General features: G+C 37.2%; 1 protein-coding gene across 1 annotated transcript in view; it reads right to left on the reverse strand.

Moving 5' to 3' along the window:
• The window catches only part of LGR5 (leucine rich repeat containing G protein-coupled receptor 5), a 92,704-nt gene that overhangs the window by 45,630 nt on the left and 22,393 nt on the right, over window positions 1-24,681 (reverse strand). The window contains exon 2 of the mRNA XM_074164418.1: window positions 9,416-9,487. Within this exon, the coding sequence (XP_074020519.1) occupies window positions 9,416-9,487 (72 nt within the window). The remainder of the gene's footprint in view (window positions 1-9,415; window positions 9,488-24,681) is intronic.

A 24,681-nucleotide genomic window follows, 5' to 3' on the forward strand; every position in this document is an offset into this window, starting at 1 on the left:
AACCTGTAGGAAGGACATGAAAGGAAGATAATAGTCTCCTTGGGAAAAAACATATGTTTACACTAATTAATATTCATGATGTGTTCTAACAGAATTAGCACAATAGAATTTTCTGGAACAAGTTACTGATCAAATCTTGTAAGGTGCTGAAACGTAGGAGTATAGGTGGCCCTCTGGATCTTGGTGTGGCTCAACATATGACAGGAATAACCAGTGTAAAAGGAGTCAAGCTCCACTATTAAGAAGTGAAAAACCAGTGAAATCTATTGTAATTCTGTTTCAGAGCAGATACAGTTAAGTAGAACTTCATTACATTCCAATTTATGATAAATATATTGGACTTATTATTATGCCAGTAAACTGTAAAAGCAACACCAGACTGACTCAGTGTTTCTAGACTAGTGCCAGTGCATGCCCTTTAATACAGATTAGGTTATGTATCATTGCATCACTTGTGTTGCATTATATTTAATCAATCCACATGTACTGCACTATCCTATACAGAATGTAATTGTGAGTGCAATCTGAAATCATCCTTCAACTGTGCAGATACTGAGGGATTTCTACAAAAATAATTCCATGAAGTGCTATCTTGCCTTGATGTCCCTTTGACTCTGCATTTTACTTCTGTTCACTAACTGGTTTGCTGATTTTATTTAAGGAATGACAGCAAGGACTGCACACGATAAGAGAATGCTATGATGAATTTGGTTATATATATATACATATGTATGCTTAAAGATGGGTAGGTTAACATCAATAATGTCACAATTCGGCCAGTTTTATATTTGCCTGTTTTTTTGGAAAACAGATGTTTAATTCCTCATTCGCTACATTATATACTGCAATTAACAAACTCTCCAGACAGAAAATTTAAAAGGAATTATATAGAAGAGCCTAGAGACTGGTGAAAAACATCTTTGCTTTTGTGAATAGAAATGGAAAGTAGAGAAGGCCTGAGACAGTGAAAAAAACCCAACAGCAGTGCTGCTGCTACGTGGTACTAAGCTTCCTGAATCTGGTGCTACAACACTAGTATGCCATGTAGAAAATTCCATTCAAATTCCTGTAATCGTGGATTGTGTCTCTTATACCTTCGGTACAGATAAGAAATTGTCTTTTGTAATTTGAAACTTCTTTCTTAAAAGCCTGATCTGCCTCTTCAACTGCCATAATTGTTCTGAATAACTGATAAAGATCCATGGTGAAATCTTAGTCTCATTGATGTCTGTGGAAAAATTTGTGCTGACACAAGGAGAAATACGACTCTCATTTGCATCCTCCCTCAGTACTGTATTTGCCAGTAATTTACCCCTTCTCTGTGGATTTGTACCAAGAGCACTAGTACCAAACTCAAAACTATTCTCTCCATTTCTAAAATAGGCTGTTGGTGGAGGAACAATGTGGAAGTATAATAGGAAAACACAGATTTCCAAATCTTTTTCTAAAACAACTTGTTCTGGTTAGAAAAAATTGCCTCTGTTCAAGGAAGAATTAATAACCTTTAATCTTTTGCTTAAATTTTGTTTCCTGTCAAACTTTATCAAAGATAGACAAGCACACAACTACATATATATTTAGTCCAACTATATAAAAATATAGCCAATATATAATCTATATATTTCTATGACAATAATTTTCTTCAGTTTACATATACATCTATTAATAGCTGACAGGAAATGTTCCTGCTTCTTACATCAAAAAGGCTTTGACAATATATATACTTATCAAGCACTTATCCGAAGTCAACTGAAATTTTGAGATAAGAGGTTAATTTGATACTTATTAATGAATATTCTTGGGCTAATGCAATAGAAATGTGTGAATTAATGGATGATTAATTACTGTATTAATTATTAGTTAATTAATGGATGATATTAACATATATCTTTCAAAATGTTTTTGAGGAATTACTTTGTTAGACTAGGAATTTAAATGTTACTCTGTATTTTAATTATCTTTTTATATTTCAATCTGTCACATTAATTAAAACTGTAATCATTACAGTAATATAAAAAGAAATGTGGGTCAAATGATATATTAAAAAAGCTGATGCTCAGAGAGATCAAAGAAGAAAATGTAAAGATATTCTTTCTTTAAAAAAGGGGAGGGGAGTGTGCAAGTCGTAATTGTACTGTACATTATATTTATTGCTACTTACACTTTAGTTGGAAATTCAAATATAACACAGTCTGTTCTTGCTTGAGGGCCTAATTGCCTTTTAAAATGCATGTGCCAAATTCTCATAGGGTGTAAACTGGAATAACTCCAACTGAGCTCAATCAGTTGGAATGAAATCAGTGTGCATTTGATCTTGAGCTGGCTTTGATAAAACAGATCATAGATTTTTGTCAGTTAAGGATGTGGTCTAAAACGTACTATTTCTTTCTCCACTTATAAGAGGCAGAGACTCTTTCTGCACCTGGCATAAGTGTGATCCAATAACTGCTACAGACAACTGATCTCTCCAGTGGTGAAGCTGTCCATGGCCACCGCTGAGACAAGCCGTTTTTTTCGCAGTGCTGCCGAAGGCAGTGCCCTTCTATGGGGATCCAATAAGACCCTTCTGCTGAAGAGCCAGGCAAGTATCTGCCTTCTGATTGCAGCCAGGTGAACTGACCGGAGGTGCTCCCACATCAGCCAGGAAATCTCATGCTGATTCCCAGCAGCAAATCCCAAGGATACAACTAATAAGAGACATCACTTCCGTGTTTGAAGAATGCTGTCACCAAATCACTACTCCCAAATGAATCTTAAATTTGTTAAAATTCCTCTTGTGTTGACTAAACATTACAGCAAGATGGAGCAACAAATGCTGGATCATATACTTTACATTTCATAGGCTGGGTCTTCCAAGTGTCATTTACACTTCTGATGCTGGGTTTTGTTTTGATTTTACCCCAGTAGCGCCAGTATCATGAGAAAGAGTAAGAACTAGTAATAATCATCATCATTAATAACAGGAATTAGCTGAAGTGTACTGCAGTAGCACACACCATGATCAAAGTATCAATAATGAAAAATGTGTTAACTGTTTTGTCATTCCAGTGTGACAGGCAAAGGACAGACATCATGTAGATACAAGTTTTGAGATTACCACCATTCTCTGAGTGGTACAATGAAGCAATACCAAAGAATTACTGGAGAAGTCACTGCTACTCCTGTTTGGAAATTCAAAAAAAAACAACTTAAAGAGAAGAAGTTGGTTTTACTGTGCTTGTGAATCTAGTAGATATAAATGTGATATTGGCTGAATTCATTACCCATAATCATAAGCAAGCGGAAAATTGAACTGCGTAGGTATCAGAAGTGTTCACTGAGCTGGAATCAAGCAGTCTACAAACAGGCTGAACTTCCACTGACAAAAAAAAGAAATTATTTCTGCTACTTACTACTGCAGTACACACAGAGTGTGTAAGACTTAAATTAAAATCCTGCCTCAGGATCTACAGATATATAGCACATTTAATAAAGCACCATTTCACTGTAGTTTAATTAAGTATAATTGCACTATCTGTATTGATCGCAAAATACAAAAAGCTCTTCCTATGACTTTTTTTGATGTTCTAAAGTAGTTCCTAACGAATTTGCTGGATAATAACTTACAAGTTCCAGAAAGCATTTACAAGCTACAAGCCAAAAATAAACTTCAACACACTCAGTACAAGCCACGCAGCAGCACTGACAAGGTTTCTTGGACATCAACCTAGAACATTTAGTGTTTCCACATGCATGCATATCTTTACTATTTTCTCTTCTCCCTTCTCTTCTTCTGTCCACCATCTTCTCCCCTTCTGCCCCTTTACACCACAGATGCACAGCAGCTCCAGTGTCAAGGTTGCTCTGTACAATTTGTATTAACATTTCCAGAATAATTGTCTGTCAGCACAAGCTATTCAACATGCAATGCAAGCAGCTCTAATTTAGTAAAGCATTTGCTCTGATGTTTCTCTTTTTTTTTTTTTTTTTGGTTCCTCATCTTGTCATTCTTGGTAAGACAGCAAAAAGGGCAGTTTGGAGGGTGCCAGGCTGACACATCCACATGGCAGAGCTCTTTGTTGTTACTCACTTTGGTGGCATCAAAAGCAAGAGCAACAAATGCAGAGACAGCTCCAGAGCATCAGGGCCCTTGTTTTGTGAATGTAAAGGTTAGAAGTTGTTATATCATACAGTAGGAATCTTCTGCATTTGGGTTTGTTCTTTTCTAGTAAATTAAACTGTATGAAAAAACTAGGGGAGAAAACTACCATAATTGCTTCCAACTGATTAATTAGATAAACATCTTCTCAGTTTTTACCGACATATGGTTAATTTCAAGATGAGGGGTGCAATTCCCGCTGTTGGGACTTTGAGTGCCTCCCTGGCTGTATTAAAGCAAAGTTGGGGAGTCACAGCCCTGATTTATCAACAAAGTCTGTCTTACAGCAAGAGAATTTACAATGTGCCCTGGGCCACTTGCCTGGCTGGTGGCAGGTTCCTCTCACTGACAAACACCACATACCGAACACAGTGGCATAGAATAGATCGCCTCTACGTGTATGCACGTATGAAGTGAAGAAACCAAATTCACAATTTATGTGAAGAAACCAAATTCATAACTTACGTGTTAGACTACGTGCAGTTCTGAAACTACCTATGGGATCATAAATCATTTAGCAGTGAAAGTTCTTGAAAAATCAGCTGATGGAGGTGGCATAAGCCCATTTCCACCAGGAACAGCTCCACTAAAATCCACTGTGCAAGAACTGTGAAACTGGTATTTAAGTGACATCAGGAGAAAGCATGTGAGGACAGTTTGAGACCACTAGATGATACTCTATTTTTACTTTCGTTGTGCATATCAGTTGCAGGTATTTTTACTTTTTTGTTTGCCTTGGAGGTTTTTAAATCTATGCAGGTTAATCTTTGGGCAAGATTCTAGTATTTAAACATCCCGTCCAAAGACTGTTGAAGTAAATTACAAGATTCCCCCACCTTCTCCAAAAAGTTTTGGACTATGGCTGCAGCACTTATATATTTTCTGCTAGCTTACGTAAAGTATAGAATCCGTTTTTAGTGCTAGCCACAATGTGTCTGCACCAGCAGAAAAATAAAGACTATGTAATACCCTAGGAGCTAATGCTCTCATGTTTCAAAGATGTAAATGACCAGAGAGCTCAGTCCCACTGCTCCAAGTCAGTGGGGAAAAGAACACCTAATTCCCATTAACAGCTTTGAAAATCTCTTTGTAGGAACAAAGAGCAAACAGAGAGAGAAGTAAAGGGAAAACAATAAATAAGAACAGATGGTAATGGATTGTGCCTGGTTATTTAGGACTTCATATTCATGTATACAGTGGCCTCTTGACCACTTCTGCAGTGTAAAGGGATTTCCACACAAATCATGGTGAGATTCACATAATACGCCTGTTTTGTATTGTATCTGTAATTCTGCACTTCAGTATTGCAGTAAAATGCACTTTTAAAGGCACTTCTGCCTGAGTAACTGCTGTAATAATACCATGATCAATCTGAAAAATTTTGTACATCTATTTAATTCCCTTTAAGGTCATTTTAAGAAATAATACAGGTGTCAGTAAGCTTTCTTGCACCTGTATGTAGGTTGCAACTAATTAATTAATGCTTGGTTTTGCGAAATGCAAGTTATTTTGAACTGTCTTACTCTGTAGGTAAAATAATTGTAATAAAACAGTCCTTTGCTGCTGTTTTACTAAAACACCTATTTTAAGTTGCTGAAAAATAGCAAGTACTAAAAATCACTTGGAGTTTTGCTTATCTGTGGAACGTTCCTGTGCTTAAAATGAAAATAAAAGCCTTATATGTGTGCATGTGTAGGTGTGTGTGCATATATTTATGTATATGTATGTGTGTGTGTAGATATATCTAGTTGGAGATATTTGTACTTAGGTCTGATTCAAATAGTTTTAAATTATTATTGGCTTTCTTCCTCACTCTTCATAGAGACATTAATTCATAAAATAAAACAGTTTCAGGCACTGCTTTGAAGTGTTAGTAATCACAAAATGATATGTCTACACTCAGAGGTAGTTGCCTCTTAAGCTCTTAAAAGTCACACCCTAGGTAATTCTTTACACTTTTTAAATTTTTTGTTAATGCACTACTCTAACTACTGCTCTATTAATATGGGCATTCTACACATATTGTAGAATGACATATGTATAGAAATACTCCACATGAGACTGAGTCTTGGACTCAGTCATACTGATAAATATCTGCAGTTATTTTGAATTTATAATGAAGAATTTGACTTAATGGTCTTGTACAAGTTCATGCAGAGCAACTTGCTGATAACCAAGCAGCCGAAGCATATTTCTTTCTTGGTGGGATTTCTACCATATGCAGAAAATTTAAGAGCAAATTATGCCTCAAAGGCCCATCATTTTCACAAATGTAAGATCCTGCTCAAAACTAAACTTTTTAGGAGCTAGAACGGTTCAGTTTTCAAAGTACCACAACGTTTTCCAAAATTTTTAGAGGAACATGCACCTCAAAAATAAAGCATAGTTTCATTATGTTGTATTTCAGTGATCAAAGTCTTTGGTTAAGGATAAATACCAGGCGTGATCATCAGGATTGCAAGAATGCTGCTTGCAGAGGTGTATAACCTTGGCTGGAAGAGTGGATCAGATTCAGTCTAGAAGGTCAGAACTGGCTGAACAGACCTGGCTTATACATCCTTGCTTTGGACTCAAAACAATTGGTTTAACTGTCTTAATAAATTCTCAGTTCTTCTGGGGTAATGACTTACCAGTATTGCCAAACCACACATCTAGGACATAGTATCTAAGCTAAAACTCAGAGGATCAACTGTTTGCTATTATCAGATTTTTAAACCAGCCCTTTATTAAAGGGATTAGTAATACTTCTTTCAACACTAAAAAAACCTAAAAAATGCATTTTAAGCTCCTGCTGTTGTTGTATTTCAAAGACTGGATAGACATTTCTAAGATGCGTTTTAATTTCATGGAAACATTGCTTCGGTCTAAAGATCTCATAAAACCTTATTTTTACAATGTCTGCATTATGGGCCAAGTTATATTTTGCAATAGTCCCCTTTAACTGAGCCACATCAACAAAATACGTAATTCCCAGGTAAACTGGGAATAAAAATCATGTGGCAATGCCTGGATGGGCAAAATAATTTTCAAATTATGCAAATAATTTGCATATATTTCAAATATATGCAAAATAATGTACGATCACTGCTCAGAAATGAGCATAAGGGGAGCATGGGAACTACAATGGCTGTTACCCCCTACTTCAAAACTGAATAGCCAATTCCCTTTCCATTGTCTATACTTTTCTGTGTAATACTAGACTGAATTGTAATACATGCCTCTGAACACTGAAGAGCCTCTCAGCACAATGGGCTTGAATCTACACTAAGAAGAGGTAATCAGTTGCCTCACCTCTTGAAAAGCTTCAGTTTTCTATGTTTATTTGAAAAGTGAATAAAAAATGGAAGGGTTTCACAAAACAGCGTCAGAACTAATGAGAAATGAAAATCATTGGTTTATGTGAAACAAGTGGAGGAGCTGACTGTGTGTATGTAAAGCACAACATAATAAATAAATATTTTTCTGGTACTACCAGCAATGAAGGACTGGAATCACTTAATTCGGAACAGAAGCTTAAAAGGATAATGGTTTAATATTTCCAGTGGAAAAAGTAGGCCCAAGGCAAAAATAAGGTCAGTACACTTTCAAAGCTCTTCATCAGGAAGATGAAGCAGACTGCTGAACAGTTTCTCAAACAGCAACGTAACTCACTATTTGGGTCATCTAATTTTGGACTGTAAAATGAAAGAGTGAAGGTATCTTGGCTTAATGCATTAGAATTTCCTTCCATAAAAAGCCCAAACTTTTGTGTTTCTTCTTTTCTTTAATGGCTGGAGAGAAATCATTGGGTTGGAAGCTTTTAGTAGGGTTATTAGAGTTGACAGGAGATTGGACAAGCAAACATGAACATGATGTAAAAATCCACAAGCAGGGTCTTTGTGGCATATTCACTTCATACGCACTTGATACTGTTAACGCTTGGTGTGTGACATCTCTCATTTTTATGTCCATATCTCTGTTATTTGAAAGTTGCACCAACAGCAATACAGATAATGATAAACAAAGAAAGGAAGTAAGTAAAGGAAGACAGAGAGAATTAAAAGAACTAATTCTTTCTAAATATAAATGCTTCCAGTAATAAAAATAAGACAAGAAAGGAAAATCTGCTTGCAAATAGGGTATTGTTCAAAGTTAGTGTTACCAAAATAGTTTTAATTATTTTTTTTCATAGATGTCAGCTGGAAAGACCAAGTGGCAAAATTCAAATGAACATAGCAAGGACATCAAAAGTTGTCAGTGAAATACCCACCTAAATTGCAGAGGACTGTACACATTTCATAGCTTAAAATAGACTCTGTCTTTGCAAGAAGGGCAGCACCATGACTTTGTGTATCTTACGTGGGTTTTATGGTGTGTTAGCAGCTAAACTTGCGGTAAAAAAAGGAGGCTTTCACTTTTAAAAGCTTAAACCCCATGTTTCATAAAAGGCTGGATGCCTAGACAATTCTTTTAATCAACTTTTAGAGGTACTCATGCAAATGCAGGTGCCAGCTTTTTCCCACAACACCTATGGTACATCAGTTACAGAGCCTCCATCGCTCCTCGGGAACTGAAATTTTCTTTTCAAGCCTGGGCCATTATAACTAGGGTCACTGCCAAATCCAGGTCTCATGAATGCACAATACTTTTCACTTTTGGTTAGTCACCATCACTTCAAACCAGCATTCCGCTTTTGATGTTGTGCTTGATTAGCTAGTTTTCGCAGTGTACATTTTCCCCTCAGTGAACGTACTAGATAGCGTAACTAAGCTTTTTGCAGGTTTCTGCATTTTACAGTCAGCCTTCAGGGATGCTAAATTTAAGAGCAAGGAAACAGTAATTAAAAGTGATTAGGACAAGAAGCCTTGATACTATGAAACGTGGGCACAATTGTCCTTGACACAGGCAGAACGAGGCAGCAGGTTTTGGTTTTGATTATAGCTTTACTTGCGATTTTAATAAACATGAGCCAGTATTCAAACTTTTAATATCCTGCTGCTTAACTATTTCCAAAAAGCAATCCAGCTCTTTTAAACAGCCCTTGTTTAAAAATTTTAATTTGTTTGGCTCTGTCTCTGCTTAGAGAAGTTGTAGCCTCACGGTAACTCTTTTATAAGTTCATTTCCAGAATCATGAGCAATTGGTTTTTTTTCAGCTAAGTGTTTCCTCATGTGCCAAAAGTGTCAGGCTGACAGCTTTCCTGCGCTGTTTTATCTGGTTCCCACAGTAAGTATGAGAGACAAACACAGGAATGTGTCTAGTGCTGACTATGCCCATCAAGGATACAATGATACTTACAGCTCTTCCAGGAAGCGGAGATTGTGCACAGGGTTTGAGGGCAGCTTAGTAATGTTGTTCATACTGAGATCACTGTAGGGGAAAACAGACAGAGACTTAACATGGCATGCCACAACTGTGGTATCCAGCTGTTCATTCCACACATTTTTAAGTACTACATTAACAAAAATTAGTTCCTCTGCCAGAATTGATGAATCATTATCTAGTTAGCACGTTAAACATTCTTCTTTCATATGACCGCAGCTTTGTCAAACCAAATACAGGTTGTAGCATGTTCCTTGTTTCCAAAGATTTTGGAATGTTTTATCACGCTCTATAAATCAGCTGGAACACTAAACAACCCTTTTAGTCTACATAATTTTAATAAACCGCTGTACCGTATTGAAATTTACTTGGAGTAGTAAAGGAAAACTGCTATGATTTTTGTTGTTGCTGTTAGCACTGTAGCACACTTGGTTTATTAAAGTATTCAGACAAAAGTGTACAGATATACACTATTTGCATCATTCTTTACATTTCACGAATATGGAAACATTTTGCTTTTGTGAACAACCTGCTGCATGGTGGTACTGATTCGTCTTGCCTTACATTAGGCACATTAGGTGTCCCACAACCCCACCTTACTTGAGTCAAAGAAATGACATATTTTCAAATAATAAACATACCCTTTTTAGAGTGCTCTTTTTTTTTTGCAGGTTCTCAAATTGCATTAAATAAGTGAAATGAACCATAAAACAAGGGTGTAATGTGATCCTGCTCTGTAGCACACTTCCTGGTGGGGTTCCACGGTAGTTCCTGGCACAGGAAACAACCAGCCATATCAGCTCTGTCAGAGCTCATTCAAGCTATGTTTTAGACTAAATTTCACATAATACCTATTTATTCTTAACATGCTTTTTCATTGTTTTCCATTGTCTTCCCCATGCCCCACAGTATCATTATAATTGCTTTCCATTAAGTATAAAAACTGTAAACAGACTGCGTAATAAAATTCTGTGTGAAAGACATGACTACACAACTATATCAAAAGTTCTGTAGACTGCTAAAATAAAAATATCAACATGCATATTTTATGCAAACATTTTGTGATAATTTAAAACTCCCCACTATTTAAACATATATATATCTTTATACTTCCCAGCTACTTTGGGTAGTATTTAGATAACTTTATTTCCTCCAGCTGTGGAGAGCTTACAAGGTAAATAAGTTATCTGTACTTTGGTGGGTAGGTGTCCTATTCCTATTCCATCTAGTTCTTATTACTCACAGTCTGTTTCACATTACAGAATATATGCTTTTAGTCAGCATAGTTAATTTTGTTGTTTGATCTTTTGCTGAATTTAAAAATGTATAATTTAAAAACATACTTCACATAGAGATTTTGAAATAAAGGAAATGTGTTAATACTTTGCAACGATTATCAAATCACTGTTGGGTAAAGTCTCTGCATTCACTTCAAAATCAAGGTATAATTTGAGAACTGTGTACTTATTAAATTCATTCTTTACTGTAATACTTTATCACCCAATTCTTTCATACCGTTTAGCAGGTTATTACCCTTTCACTTTGATAATGGCTCAAAGGATTTATTCTGGCAAAGGAACAAAACCATGGATTTATTTGGCAAAAAGAAAAACTCATCCAGGTAGTGAATCATACGCTACTGAATATTAAGATAAACCCGGTATTTTAACAATATCATTTTGATCATGAGATTTTCAACACTTCTCTTAATGGGTTTTTGTAAACATAACAAATCACATTTTATACTTAAAAAGCTAGCCTTGGTGGAAAATGGGAGTGATTCGTCTTCAGCTAGACACATATTTAGGGCATTTTACAAAACCAGAGTTAACCAGTGCTCTGGCTGACCAGGGAAAGCTGAAGTCTGTTTTTCTAGCATATTAATTTTTATTAGTAGCAGGCAGTACTTGTCTGCTCATATCACCCACAGGAGCACATGATGACACCAGTTACAGGAAATCTACAGACCAGACCCTAATATCTTAAGAGGATTGGAGTAAGAGAAGGTAGCTTTCATTACATTCTTTGATGCACAATGAGAAAATCAACAATACATGCACTTTTCTTAAAAACATCTTTAGACTACAGAGGTGGATTTACCAAAAGTTAACTCCAATGTCCTAGTCTTCTTTTAGGACTCAACTCGTGGTAAAGTATGTGCTCCACATCATATAATGGAGGAAAACCTCTTCTTTTCCCCAGTTTACACTGCAGCAATTGCTAGTTCTTTTTAAACCTACCAGTTAATCTCCTTATGTTAGGTAGGCTCCTTTTTTTCCAGATTATTCTTTTCTTGGAACATAAAGTAGAAAGATGTTTTTGTGCAACAGAACTACTAAACATTACCTATGCATATTTCATAGAAACATTTAGGTTGGAAAAGACCCTTAAGACCATCAAGTCCAACCATTAACCTAACACTACCAAGTCCACCACTAAACCATGCCCCTAAGTGCCACGCCTACATGTCTTTTAAATACCTGCAGGGATGGTGGAGGTAACAGAAATTATTTCCAAATTTGTTCAATAATATCTTTCCAAACTAGTTTTTAACAGACTAGTAACTAATACACAGGCCATTCCAGCCCGTGTTGGCAATGTGTTATTGTTGTAACTCTAAGGGTTTAAGAATATAAAGGAGACTACTGTAGGGAGAGGTAGTATCTTTGATTAGCTAGCTGATACAGCTGGAAAAACAGAAATTTTCCAGCACAAAAATCAAAACCTCTACTTCTTCCAACTGTACCAGTTGGCTAAATAGGCCACATTATTTTTCCCTAAAATCCTCACATTGCTTACACTGGCAAAGCAGTAGTTCATCTGTGCTTACAGTTTTTAGATTCAGAATACTCTTTAGGGTCAGAATCACCATGGACACATTTAATCCAATTTTTGTTCACTGAATAACCAAGGGACTTATGAGAGAAGTCCCATCACCCAGAGCTGCTTCTGGGGGAATGTTTGGAGAAGTGAGACAAAAAGAGTTAATGCAATGCAATCAGTCATTGAGTCTCATGTGAGCAATACTGCAAAGTTTGGGCTGCTGAGAAGAAATTCCTCACAGTGCTCCAGAGACAAATACGGGAGGTTCTCAATAAAACTTGCCAGCCGTTGGACCATATTGCCAAGAAGACATAGCTAAGATGAGATTTATGGCCATTAGCTAGATCAAGCACAGCTAACAGCCAGAAAGAGCTAGCTGGTAAATTGTAGGCTTACATATTACTACTATGAAAACCAGTAACGATTGTAATGGGTATGTCTACCGTCTGGCACCCGCAATGGTTTCTTTTGAAAAAGTGCGTCAAACAGGTTTTCTTATTTCTCCTTTCAGTGCTAGCCTGTCAAAATCAGCAATTTGCTCTCTCCAGAAAAGGAGACGAAGATGGCTTGCACGTCAGGATCTGTAGGGTAATGCTGAAAAATATTAAAATCAAGGTACTAGATCTTTAGCTATCCTCAGTGGAATGGTTCTGATTATATTTTATTTGTGTGCCTGTGCATGTATACTCAGAACCAAACCAGCTGAAACTGCAAACATTTCTTGTTAAACTTGGTAGATTCTTACAAGCTACAGTGATGAAAACTTTATAATTATTAGAATACCGAATATCTTTAAATTAGTATAACAGAACTGTCACACCACCAAAGCACATGCAAACCCCACGATGTCAGTCGGAGTGGCATTGTAAGAGTACACTCTGAGTTTTAAAATGTTCCTACTGTAAACAGCAACAGTACCAGATCTACCTTTATGAAAACTACCTGCACCATGAGCTGAGGTACTGTACTGGAAAGGATATAGGTTATTTTGAACAGTCAGATGAACACATCATCCGTTCTCCCATCAATTCCTGCAGCCTGTTTCCAACTGCTGACTATAAAAGCAACATACCAGCAAAAAAAAATTCTGTCTTTTCAAAAGATAAAGTTTTGCTTCAATGACTGCATTGGCAACATGGCTCACTATAATGTTATCTTAATTATACTCTGTGCCAATCAATCACCACGCTGTGTCTCCGGTGACTTGCAAAAGGAATCCTACTTGTGATGAAATTTTTGAAGAACAGAAAATACTGCAAATTACACCATGCACTGTTTTTTCTTGGTGACTAGATGGGCAAATTTTGAGCATTTGCAAAACAGAGTCCAAGAAGGCAAATACAACGGGTCTTTTTCTCCCCGCAGTTTTGTTGTTCATGCATATCCATGCTAAAAAAATATCCAGTTACCATCTTAAAAGTTAGTAGTTGACAATAAATTCCCAAAAGCCAGTAAAACAAGTTAAGTGAAGTAGTTCTTAACATGTAATAGAGGAGTCTGGAGGCCAAGTTACTAACCTGTTATTAGCCATTATTACAAGAGAAGTTTCAGTGACTATTCATCTTGGAAGATCAGTTTTCCACATTATATTTTTGTCTTTTAAAGAAGAACAAAAATCTGTCTTGGGATATATGCACGGCTTCTATGGGCTTTCACCAACCTGGTAATCTACTACTATGCTAAACTTTAATTATACTGAATGGTACAAACTTGTCTACCCATTGCAGGTATTATACAATAATCCAGTATTAAAGACAATTAATTTCGTAGCCTATCTTTTTTTTTTAACAGTTTGTTTGATTTTCAGAAAATGATCAAGACTTATTATTAGGATTATTAATTATGTTTCCTCTAGGCCTGCCTTAGCCCGACAAGATGTATCAATGATTATTTTTATGGAAGTCTTTGAAAGATAAAGCACTCATATAAAAATACTGACAATAGGCTGAATGCATTCTCCGAGTTCCTACCAGCTAAGAACAGCTCCTGAACTAAGACAATTTCCTTAATCCATTTACAGCAAAATTTGATAGTATCTCATATGTAGCAATACAAAATAATGAAAAGGGGTGAGAATTACTACTGCTCTTCCCTTGCTATGCCTATCTTTTAAACACAGCACTCTTGTTTCTGCTGCTGGCAGAATACTTTACTAGCTCCACTGCACGATGGAAGAATATGCCAACTATTAAGTGCATGCCACCAACTAATGCAAATGCTTCACTATGGATAGTAAAAATAACTTCTAAAAAAGTCTAAAAAACTTCTAACTTTTAAAATCTGCTACAGCTACTTAAAGTAGATAAATCTATTTGCCAACACTGTAGTAGTAGTTCCTATTTCTTACAAATAAATTCCTATAGCATGTTTTCATTCAAGGTTTCAATAAATAAATAGAATAATAACTACCATCATTTTCCAGAAGGGAAACTAAGACACCTAATGGTGAAGTGACATGCTCACAGTCAAACAGCAGGTTAAACGCCACAGACGAACTAAACACTGATGATGATTTGTCCAGTGCCCTTTTCATTAGATCACACTGTCCACCTCATGCCATTTACACTGGTTTTCCAAATGCTGATGCGTAAGCTGTCAACGGACTCAGAAAACAATGACCATATTTTCATTGTAATGGTCCTAGATGATGTTATCTTCCAAAATCGACATGAAAATTGGTAGTCATGTACTTGCACGTTTAATACACCCATGCAGAGCAGCACAAGGCAGAGTATGAGCATCCATAAATAAGCATTGTAAGCGCTTGCTGACAAATCATAGCATTTCTTCTCATAACTAGCTTCAAACTTCACCTGTGGTTCTTTGAAGGACTCTGTAGTAAACTATGATTAAAATGTGAATTGCCACTAAATGATTCACATTTGAAGCAGTATATCTTTGTATTTTGAAACATCTTCTGGGAAAAATGTGGTAGATTTGGAGAAAGAAGCAGTAAAGAGAGAGAGTTATAATAGACATTACATGGAGCAGGCGATCTCTCTATCAAAGTATTCACAGTAAATAACAAGTGGCAATAGCATGGATATTTTTGCCCTTTTGCATGTTGATAATGACAAATGCTAATATTAAATATTTTAAAGTTCATTATCCCATGCAATATTATTTGTAATAGCAAATTATCAGCAACTGATCCTATTCTATGCTTTTAAAAATTAATACAGAAGTGATGCAAGTCTAAACCAGGATTGCTTGTTACCCATCTTTTACAGAAAATTTCTTTTACTTGACACTGAAGTTCATTGTTTCCAGAGACCCAACACCTTTCTACTAAAACACATCCTGCAAAAAGCAAATGACATTGTGTGGTTGCATGAGAACAGACCCTGCAGTGGCAGTATGTGTGCCTGTGTACCTCATGAAGAGCTTTATGCCAGTGAACAGACTGTACTCCCACTGGCCCCCTCGCACCGTCCTTCCCTTCCTTGGCACACCAGTGGTGTTTGTTCCAGCAGTGCATTTTGCTTACAGAAGAGAAAACCACTGCAATTGTAAATAGACATCTATGGGAAGGATCAGGCACCTTGAACTTAAGGAAGCCTCAAAGGTGATCCAGCAAGGTCAGGACGGCTCTGTGTATACCTCTTCTCTGCTGTTGTGTCTTGGCCAATTAGCCATAAGACTATCAAATGTCAGATCCTGGCAAACCAGGCTGACAAGGCACATCTGCATTCAACACAAACTAACAAAATGCTTTGGCCAAAATTCTGCACTCCCAACACCTCTCAGTGGGTTCCTCTAATGTCATAGCAAAATTTGGCTTATTACTGCAGAAGCTCTGTAACAGTCATTTTAAACAGCATGCATTATTCCTGAACATAGTAGGCAAATCTGTCATATAAACTGCCATCAAAGACTTACTTAAATCTAGACTGCAGAACATTTGTAAAGCAAACAGTACGTGCATGATTAATCTTTTCAGGAAACAATTTTGCCATTCAGTTTATCCAAGACTCCAGCAGAGGGAGCAGGGCAGAGCAAACAATTAGGGTCAAAAAGAAAGTAAAGATCAAAGATCAGATCAAACACACACAGTGCTGAATTAATCTGACAAGTACCTGACATTTCATTTTAGGTACAAAGATTCTGGCTCTCTGCTTTTTTTGGTATATCAAATTCACAATGCTCACTAGATGAAATTATCCATGTACTTTCAAAACTGATTCATGGCTGTTCGTTTGGTGCTGAAGACTCAGTTTACTAAGTAATAATTACCAGGGTAAGTTACAAAAACATTCCAACATGTCAATCATTTACTGTACTTAACTCACATATTTTAAAGCTTAAATAACTAAAGGAATATTTTATAATACAGAAGCCAGCAGAAGCAATTAAAAGAGGACTGAATGGAATTCTTCTTCCTCCCATGCCCACAGATTGTATTAGTATTATTTTACTTTGTGAGTTATTACTTGTTTCTGCTGCACTAATTCAAATAGATTTTACAAGTACTGCACACATGATTCATATTGGTCATATACTGAAACAATACACAATAGGAAAATATATCAGTTTTTATTGTAATTTATGAAGACAACTACTAAAATGTTCGTTCTGTTTTTCATCCTTACCTGTTTGTTTAGCAGGTACTGTTTGTCTTATTTTTGATGTAAACCAGTGCAGTTAAATTGAGAAAAGATATGTATTAGAAGTGACCAAGACCAGGAAAAAAATCCCTTGGTCTTTCTTAGTTTCAGAATATTTTCTGCAACTCTAGAAGTTGCTTATTTTTACAACTATTTGTTATAAAAATGACAGCAATACAGGAAAACAACCTTTTTTTTTCTGAATGAATGGACACATTCATCCATTTTGGAAAATGAGGGTTCAATTTCCTTCTAATTTCAGGTGTATAATTTCATCACTCTGAATTGAGTAAGATGTTCCTGAATTATGAGTATTTATATCAGAGGAGAGCATCTACAAAAAGCACAGCATAGTTTGCTTACTAGAGTACTACACCTTGAGTACAGCAGAAACTAATTCAAAATATCGAGTGCAGACAAAGACTCAAAATACAAGCTAAAGTCATAAAGTACAACCTTCCTAAACCAAGTATTATGGGCCACACAGCCAGGTGGGCTGAATACCCAACTGGAAGTTATGCACAGCATAGGTTACAGGTCACACAAACCAATTTTAAAACTCATCTTCACCAAAATATCCAGTATCCCTTCAATGAGGCTCCTGAGGGTGGAAATGAATCAGGATTAGCCTGATTTCAGTCATAACAAGATACACTGTAAATTAGTTATTTTGCTGGTCTTAATTTGCCTCAACTCAATTCCACAGCATGGATTTGAAGAATTGTAAGGCAAACAGCTTTGACAGCATCTACTAGAAACATATTCTAACAGTGACAGTGTAAGTCTGAGTGTCTGGAAACCTGTGAATAACACACCTGCCTTTACAGCAGCAAATATATGTCCTCCATTGCATAGTGCAAAGGTACCCAAGGTAGAGACGAGTGAGCTGGGACCAGAGCTAGAAGTTGCATTACCATGTTAGGTGCCCTCAGAAAGGCTAATGATCCCAGGTACAGCACGATGCTGCTGTGACTGTACTAATTTCATGATGCAGGGTCTCCGCACAATGCTACCTTGTGTGATGCAATGCAGCAGCTGTCGCATATATAAACTTGGTATTTCCAAACTGGTTCATTGCAAAATATACATACCCTAGATTGAGTGAAATTCCGACTTGGTAAAGGAAATGGCAAAAAACATCATTAAGCAAAGACAAAACTCCAAATGATCTTTTTTATCTTAAAAGGAGTTTTCAGTAAAATTCTGGTTAGTTGTTTCACCATTCTTATTCTATAGGGTCCCATTTTCCTATGCATTGGTGCTGAATGATTGGACTTGTTTTAACACAGCTTCTGCTTTTATTATAGTTTAGTTGTACTTGTGTTGTTGAAGTGATTGAAGAGTTTCAGCAGAGAAAATGATGCTAGGCTACATCACAACTACTAGAGTTCTGCTCCGAATTACTAATTTGATTGGTTTTGTGTTGTTGCTTAGTTGAATTAATTAATTACAGAATCTTCTCTTTATCGCGTGGACAAGCCAACTGATGTCACACTACCAGCACGCTCATCTTCATCCAACATTGCTACCAAAAGACTGACTCCTGATCTCTGCCTCCTCCTCCCCACCCAACAGCACATCCTTTTGAGGATGCTGTTGAACCAGAGTTGGCAATTGATCCAGATTAAACAAATCCAGCAGGGAAAAAAAAAAAAAGGTTTTAATCCAAATCACTTCCCTGAGCTGGTTCATTGTGTTGGTGTTTGTTCCACCACAAGTTAAAACATAGAGAAGAAACAAATAAGGAAGGTGAAGCAGAACTCTTTTCTTCAGTTGGCAGTGTTGTCTTAGAGAAATGCAGGGTGATCCTATTCCTAGGACATAAATATTGTAAATCTTCTTCAGTTATACAAAGTTGTGGATTTTTTTTTGTATGCACATTTTCTCTTTTTGTCTGACAGAGCTTGTTCATTGAAATACAATGGCCCTCCAGATCTGCCAGCCCCTGGCTGGCTGACAGCCTCTTCCAACACCTCCTACGGAGCTCAGACAGAGCTGTCAGATTTTTCACTGACAGATTGAACACCCAAACTTCTGCAATAGTAAGTACCGGGAAATATGTATAGCTTGATTCTTACAAAGATAATGGACTTAAAAACACTGTATTTCACCATCAGGTAAATTTTTTTTTTTTTTGCTTAAGTGTTCAAAACTCACTTTCATCATGAGATACCTTCACATGGGCTGGTATAAAATAGTCTGAATATACATAAACACCAGGTCCTTAATCTTACACTGACATCCCATATACCTGGTCTCCACACAATTTGTTTGCTTGCACCTGAACAGCTACCCTTCAGATAGGTAGAACACTGAAAACCCTGAACTAGCTTTAAACAATTCAGGTCAAGGAGCAGGGCTGAGATGCGGTAACTTACCCTACCGAAGAGTAATCTCTGGTAGAGACCTCACATGTTGGATCATGCTGGCATGTATCCTTCATGTGGTTATACCAGAACAATCTTCAGGGAAGAGGGCTGTGGTCCTTCTAGTATAAAAGTGTCATCTCTTTGGATAAATTATTTCCGTTTCCAGTAACTTAAATTACTGAGATCAGAGACGTACAATTTATACGTGGAGGCAAAATACTTCAGGACTATTTCTGCTGAGGTGAGCTGGGTTATTCAGAGGATAAGCTAATATTTAGTATGAGTAGAGGCAGCAGACTCTGATCCAGAATAAATGATCCCTGCTTCCTTCTTTTTATTCACAGTGTTTACATAGTCCACTGTTTGGCAACCTCATTTTGAGGCCAGTGACCCACCACTTCTTGTGATTGTTATGATGATCAATGGAAAATCTCTCCAGGGCAAGCAATTAATTGGTGATGTTCAGTCAAATCCACTGCTGTGTCTCAGTTTCAGGTTTCAAATATCAGTTTTGGGTCTTCCTGGAGACAATATTGAACAATATTACAAAACATCAGTAGCCAAAACAAACCTTTAACAAATGTAAAGTATTGCTGCCAACTCTATTCCACCTGCGTGCATATGTGAAATAAACGTGTCTCCTATACTGCACCTGTCAGCTCTGCTTTTTTTTTTGCACATGAAATGAACTTTCCAAGATCTCTTTTCTTTAGCTATTCCAAATGCTATAAAAATGCTGGAAAGAATCAGCCGCCCTATTATTTACATGTCTGAAAACATGTAACACAGCAAGTCAATGTCAGCACTACAACAGTGCCTGGGGGTAAACACCTGGCTCCGCTGATGGTGGTAGCAAAGCTCCCATGGACTCCTGTGGGAGGAGGACATCATCCCAGGCCTCCCAATGCCTAATGCCAGGTTCTACCCAATAGCCAGCATTTCACAGTTGTGGAAATCATGCAACAGCACATCACTTTGCCTGGAGTAGTGAATGTAGTACCGCTGGGTTCACTGGGAAAATTTCTACATATTTCTTCCAGCCCTTTTACCGTTTCTAAAATCTGTTTAGCTAAAGACAGGATGAAGTTCATTTGGGTCGCTAAGGAGAGGAAAGTATGACATTTTCTGCTGACGAAATCATCCTCATACCTTTTTTTCAAGTGAGGAGGTTCCAAAAATCTCAGGAAGTAATTTATTTCAGTTTCTTTTACTTCCATGTTTTCCATTGTTAAAGCCCTTCTTTCTTTTCTGTTTGGTTGTCATACCTGTTCCAAATATTTGGGTACTTAACTTTTCATTCGGATGTTGTGCTTCCAAAGCGATGTGCTGATTCTGCTCATTTTTCCTTCCTCGTTCTCTCTTTTCCATAACCTTTGCTCAATTTTTCTTTCACATGAAGTCCAACTTTCCAGTCAGCTCCATCAGGAAACCAGAAGGATCACTCAGAATTATCTGCATTGTGATGTTTCCTTCTGGGCAAAGATCAATCAGCATTTTGGAACTAGAAGGCTTAGACACTCTGGGAGATCTCTTATAGGCTTAATTTGCTGTGTGGTTAACAAGTAGCACAAACGAACACAGCAACACCCACCTCCTACATGACAGCAACTGCTTATGACCACTGGTCTCATCTTGCACAAGGGGGCACAAGGCAGTACCTGCCGTATACTGTTATTGCTGCACTTCTCCCCCACATGGTGACAGAACAGATGCCAGCTTGAAAATAGTGCAGGTAGAAATGAAATATAGGACAGAAATAAAGTCAAGGCACTCATTAAGCAGAAGAAGGTCTTCTGCTGAGAGGTGTTATCCTATTTTCCACACTCCGCAGAATCCAGTCAGCCTTGCTGTCCCTTCATGAGGGGTTTAGACACCACACACCGGGTCTAAAGCAACTACCTCAGCCCACAGGCTGGCTTCATTCTCCCATCCCATGTGGAGAGTGGTGGAAGATTAGAGAGGTGAAGGATGCCCCTCTCAGTCATGGTCTTCGCACATGGATCTCAACTTTCAGCCGACTGAAGAAGATGGCACTGCATGGCTCTACATGGTTAGACATTTTGCTATTAAAAGGACTGCAAAGGGGGTTTTGTGGGCAATCAGTTCTGACTGAAAAACACAAACTCACTGGGAACTCCCTGAAAAAAGCCCCAGTATATCCTTGCATGATCCACCAGAGATTCCAGAAAGATCCTTTCTCCGGAACTGTCCAGCGGGTTCTGCTACTTTTTCATTTGTGCAGTTTCATTAAGCTCTTCAAAATTTTCATCTTGAATCCTGCAGATTCAGCAGAACAGAGGAAAAAGCTAGGACTTCAAGCCATCCTGATCCTAAATTAAAATCCCTTTAACAAAAACATGATCATCTAAGGTGTCCTTTTTTCTAACCTAATCCCATAATGGACATTTTTTAATAAAGGCATGTGGTTTGAAAATGAGCTTTTAAATAACCAGAGAAAAGAAAGAACATAGAAACAGGTTTTAAAATGTCTGCAGAAAAAAGACAGGGCATTATTTTAAGTAATTACACTCAAAGCTCAGGTGATTTGTCTTGTCACATGTATAATGTATGAGGTTATTTTTCTTTAAAAGCCAGTGTTAAAGAAGGAAATGGTAGCATCATTAACAAATGCTATAGGGCAGAGAGCCTTTTCTAGGCAATTTTACAATTCAATAAAATTTTCAAACTTGTATTTCGCCATTTCCAGCTCCCATATTAAAAATCTATTAGCAGAAAGCCTATTGAAAAGCTGACCATGAGCACAAGAGACTTTTTCTGGAAACACTTCTATTCAGTTCTCATGCCTGAACAAAAGCAGATTGGCACATTCAGTTATATACAAATGCCTTTGAAAGGGACCTCCCCCCCCTTTCCCATAGCCACGCGTTTCAGGGCTCTATATGCTGAAGGAAGCCAGTGAAAGGTTTGAAGGGGTGGGGAGACCAAGGGCTTCCACCGAGATCCTTCAAAGTCCTTGCCTTCTATAGTGGGAGGATTTCCCTCTAAATCCCTTTCAATAGTATATTGATGGCTTTGAAAGCTTAAATGGCATTTGTCAACCATCAGTAAATCTTGAAAACTGTTTCTGCAAATAGCCCAACTCCGAGTCCCAGCTTTTCCCATTAATCTGTACGTAAGGCCACTGAAGACTTTTTCAGAGGCTAGATAATGCCTGGATTAAAAGGTCCATTCAGAAGGGAAAACTTTAGCATTCACCTTGTGTACATAGCCATTTCACCAGTGGTATTCATGGGTTGTTATTTCAACTCTGCATTTGTCCTGCAAACAAGACATTTTACTACAAAGACTTGGTAGAGACATTCTTCAGTGAATTACTGAAACCTAGCCCTGCTATTTGTCATGGCTTGTTATTTTTATCAAGTGTAATCAGTCCAAATAGGAACTCTAGACTGACAACTTTACAATTATGTTACTATTTTAAGAGTGGAAGGTATGTTTCTTCTAATTCAACAATGAAACTGATTAAAGCAGAACCTGATTGCTTTATCTAAAGAAACGAGTCTAAAATTTCCCTTAATCAGATGTCAGAAGACTTTTTGTTTGGTTTACATTGAAAGTAAAGACAAGAACTTTATAAAAATCATTATTCAACATTTTTACTTTACATGGCTTAATAATTTATAATATGTTACATACTGCCTTGTGGTCGTATTTTAGGACAATACTGTATTAATTTATCTTTCTCCAAATAAAGCAAATGGACAAACTTTAAACCCTCAAAACCTCTGCCCCTTAGGCTATTCTTACATCATAACAACATCTGTGTTCTCTCCTTTCTAATTTTTTTTTTTTTTTGCTTTTTGCATCCAATAAGTTATACCAAAGCCAAGATATGAGCCATTGTGAAGGGCACAAGACATTTAATTATTATTATTATTATTATTATTGAAATAATCAGGTCAAAATGTTTAAGTATCACAGAAAAGAAGAAAAACAGAACAAGACCATACACTGGAGACTCCTGGCAAATTTTGAGGTGCCAATGATGTAATGCTAGGCAAATTTTTTAATAATGAAAAAAAAATAAAATCAGACCCCTGTCAAATTTCCCCCAATCCAGGTAGATCTAATTTTTTTGAACAAATCAATCTTTTTACCATACGGGACAATTTACTGTGAACATCAAGAACACCCAACTTGGGGATCAGTGAAGTTTACTTGACATCCCTCACAAGGATACACAAAGATTATCCTTATCCTACAGTACTGTTGAAAGAGAGCAGCTTAGTCAAGGATTTATATATGTGAAATCACATGAACTATGGCTGAAGACCACACCTTGCATTTGCTTCTTCCATTTGCCTTATTGACCACCTATATGGATGTGGACGTATCCCATCCATTTTTTGCTCAGCCCAACTCACTGTAAAAATCATATGAAGCCTATCACACAAGTCTGAACAGAAGGGTTTTTCTACTCCAAACCTGCCCTCTCCCCCCACTCCAAGTTACTGTGTTAATAATACTGCAATTTTCCATGTGTCTTCAAGATTTCTAGGGGAACTATGCCATGGGTCTCCTGCCTGATTAAAAGTAAACTAGGTCAGATTTTTTATCTGTGGGTCACTTCTTGAGATGACTTAGGGTATCATATCTGGCTTCCAACCAACACTCTCAATACAGTAGGATGGTAAAGACCATATAATAGCCTTACACTTCCCATAAAGGTCATATAATAGGTACACCATGAAGATACATCAGATAACCTGGAGTACCTTAAATAGCGTAAGATAGATATTTGTGAGCACCTAAATGAACCTCCAGCTTCATTAAAGAAGGGAGACTCAATTTAATTTGCTAAACATAGGCATCTAGAGTCATTCAAAACATTCTCGGTTTCCTGAGACATCCATATGGGTCTGGCAAATATTACATTATGACCGATGACACAGGTTGCCTGTTGCCTTTTGAAGGGACAGATGAAGGCCAGCTAAGATACCCTAAGGCAAATTGAGTGCACTAGATAGATACCTATGCTTAGGCAACTGTGTTGACCTCTCAGACTGGGATTCATGTCTAAGTTAGCTGTCTGCATGTGAAACAGGCTTCTGGGCTCCTAATGTAGTCAGTTAAATCTAGAAAGATTTTTCTCATCTTCAGATAAGTGACTTTTTTTGGTCAATGCTGTCCAAAGACTAGGACTACACTGACTGTTAGGAGAGTGAGACAATGCTTACTCTAGACAGCTGCATTTTTGAACAGCATGTGAATATGGAGCTGAATACCAGTTCAGCTGACTTCAGGAGCAACTAAATTACAAGATAAAATATATGCACAATATTCATACTAGCAGTGATGCAAGGAAATTAGATGAAATCTGCTTCTTTGATTCCTTCTCTGCACTGATACAATTTAAGTTTTCTGACATCTGAAGCATACTGTAATGCCTGGTTGCTTACTCAAGCTTTTCTTGAGTTTCTTGAAA

This window comes from Numenius arquata, chromosome 2 (genome assembly GCF_964106895.1).
Source record: "Numenius arquata chromosome 2, bNumArq3.hap1.1, whole genome shotgun sequence".
Taxonomy (NCBI): domain Eukaryota; kingdom Metazoa; phylum Chordata; class Aves; order Charadriiformes; family Scolopacidae; genus Numenius; species Numenius arquata.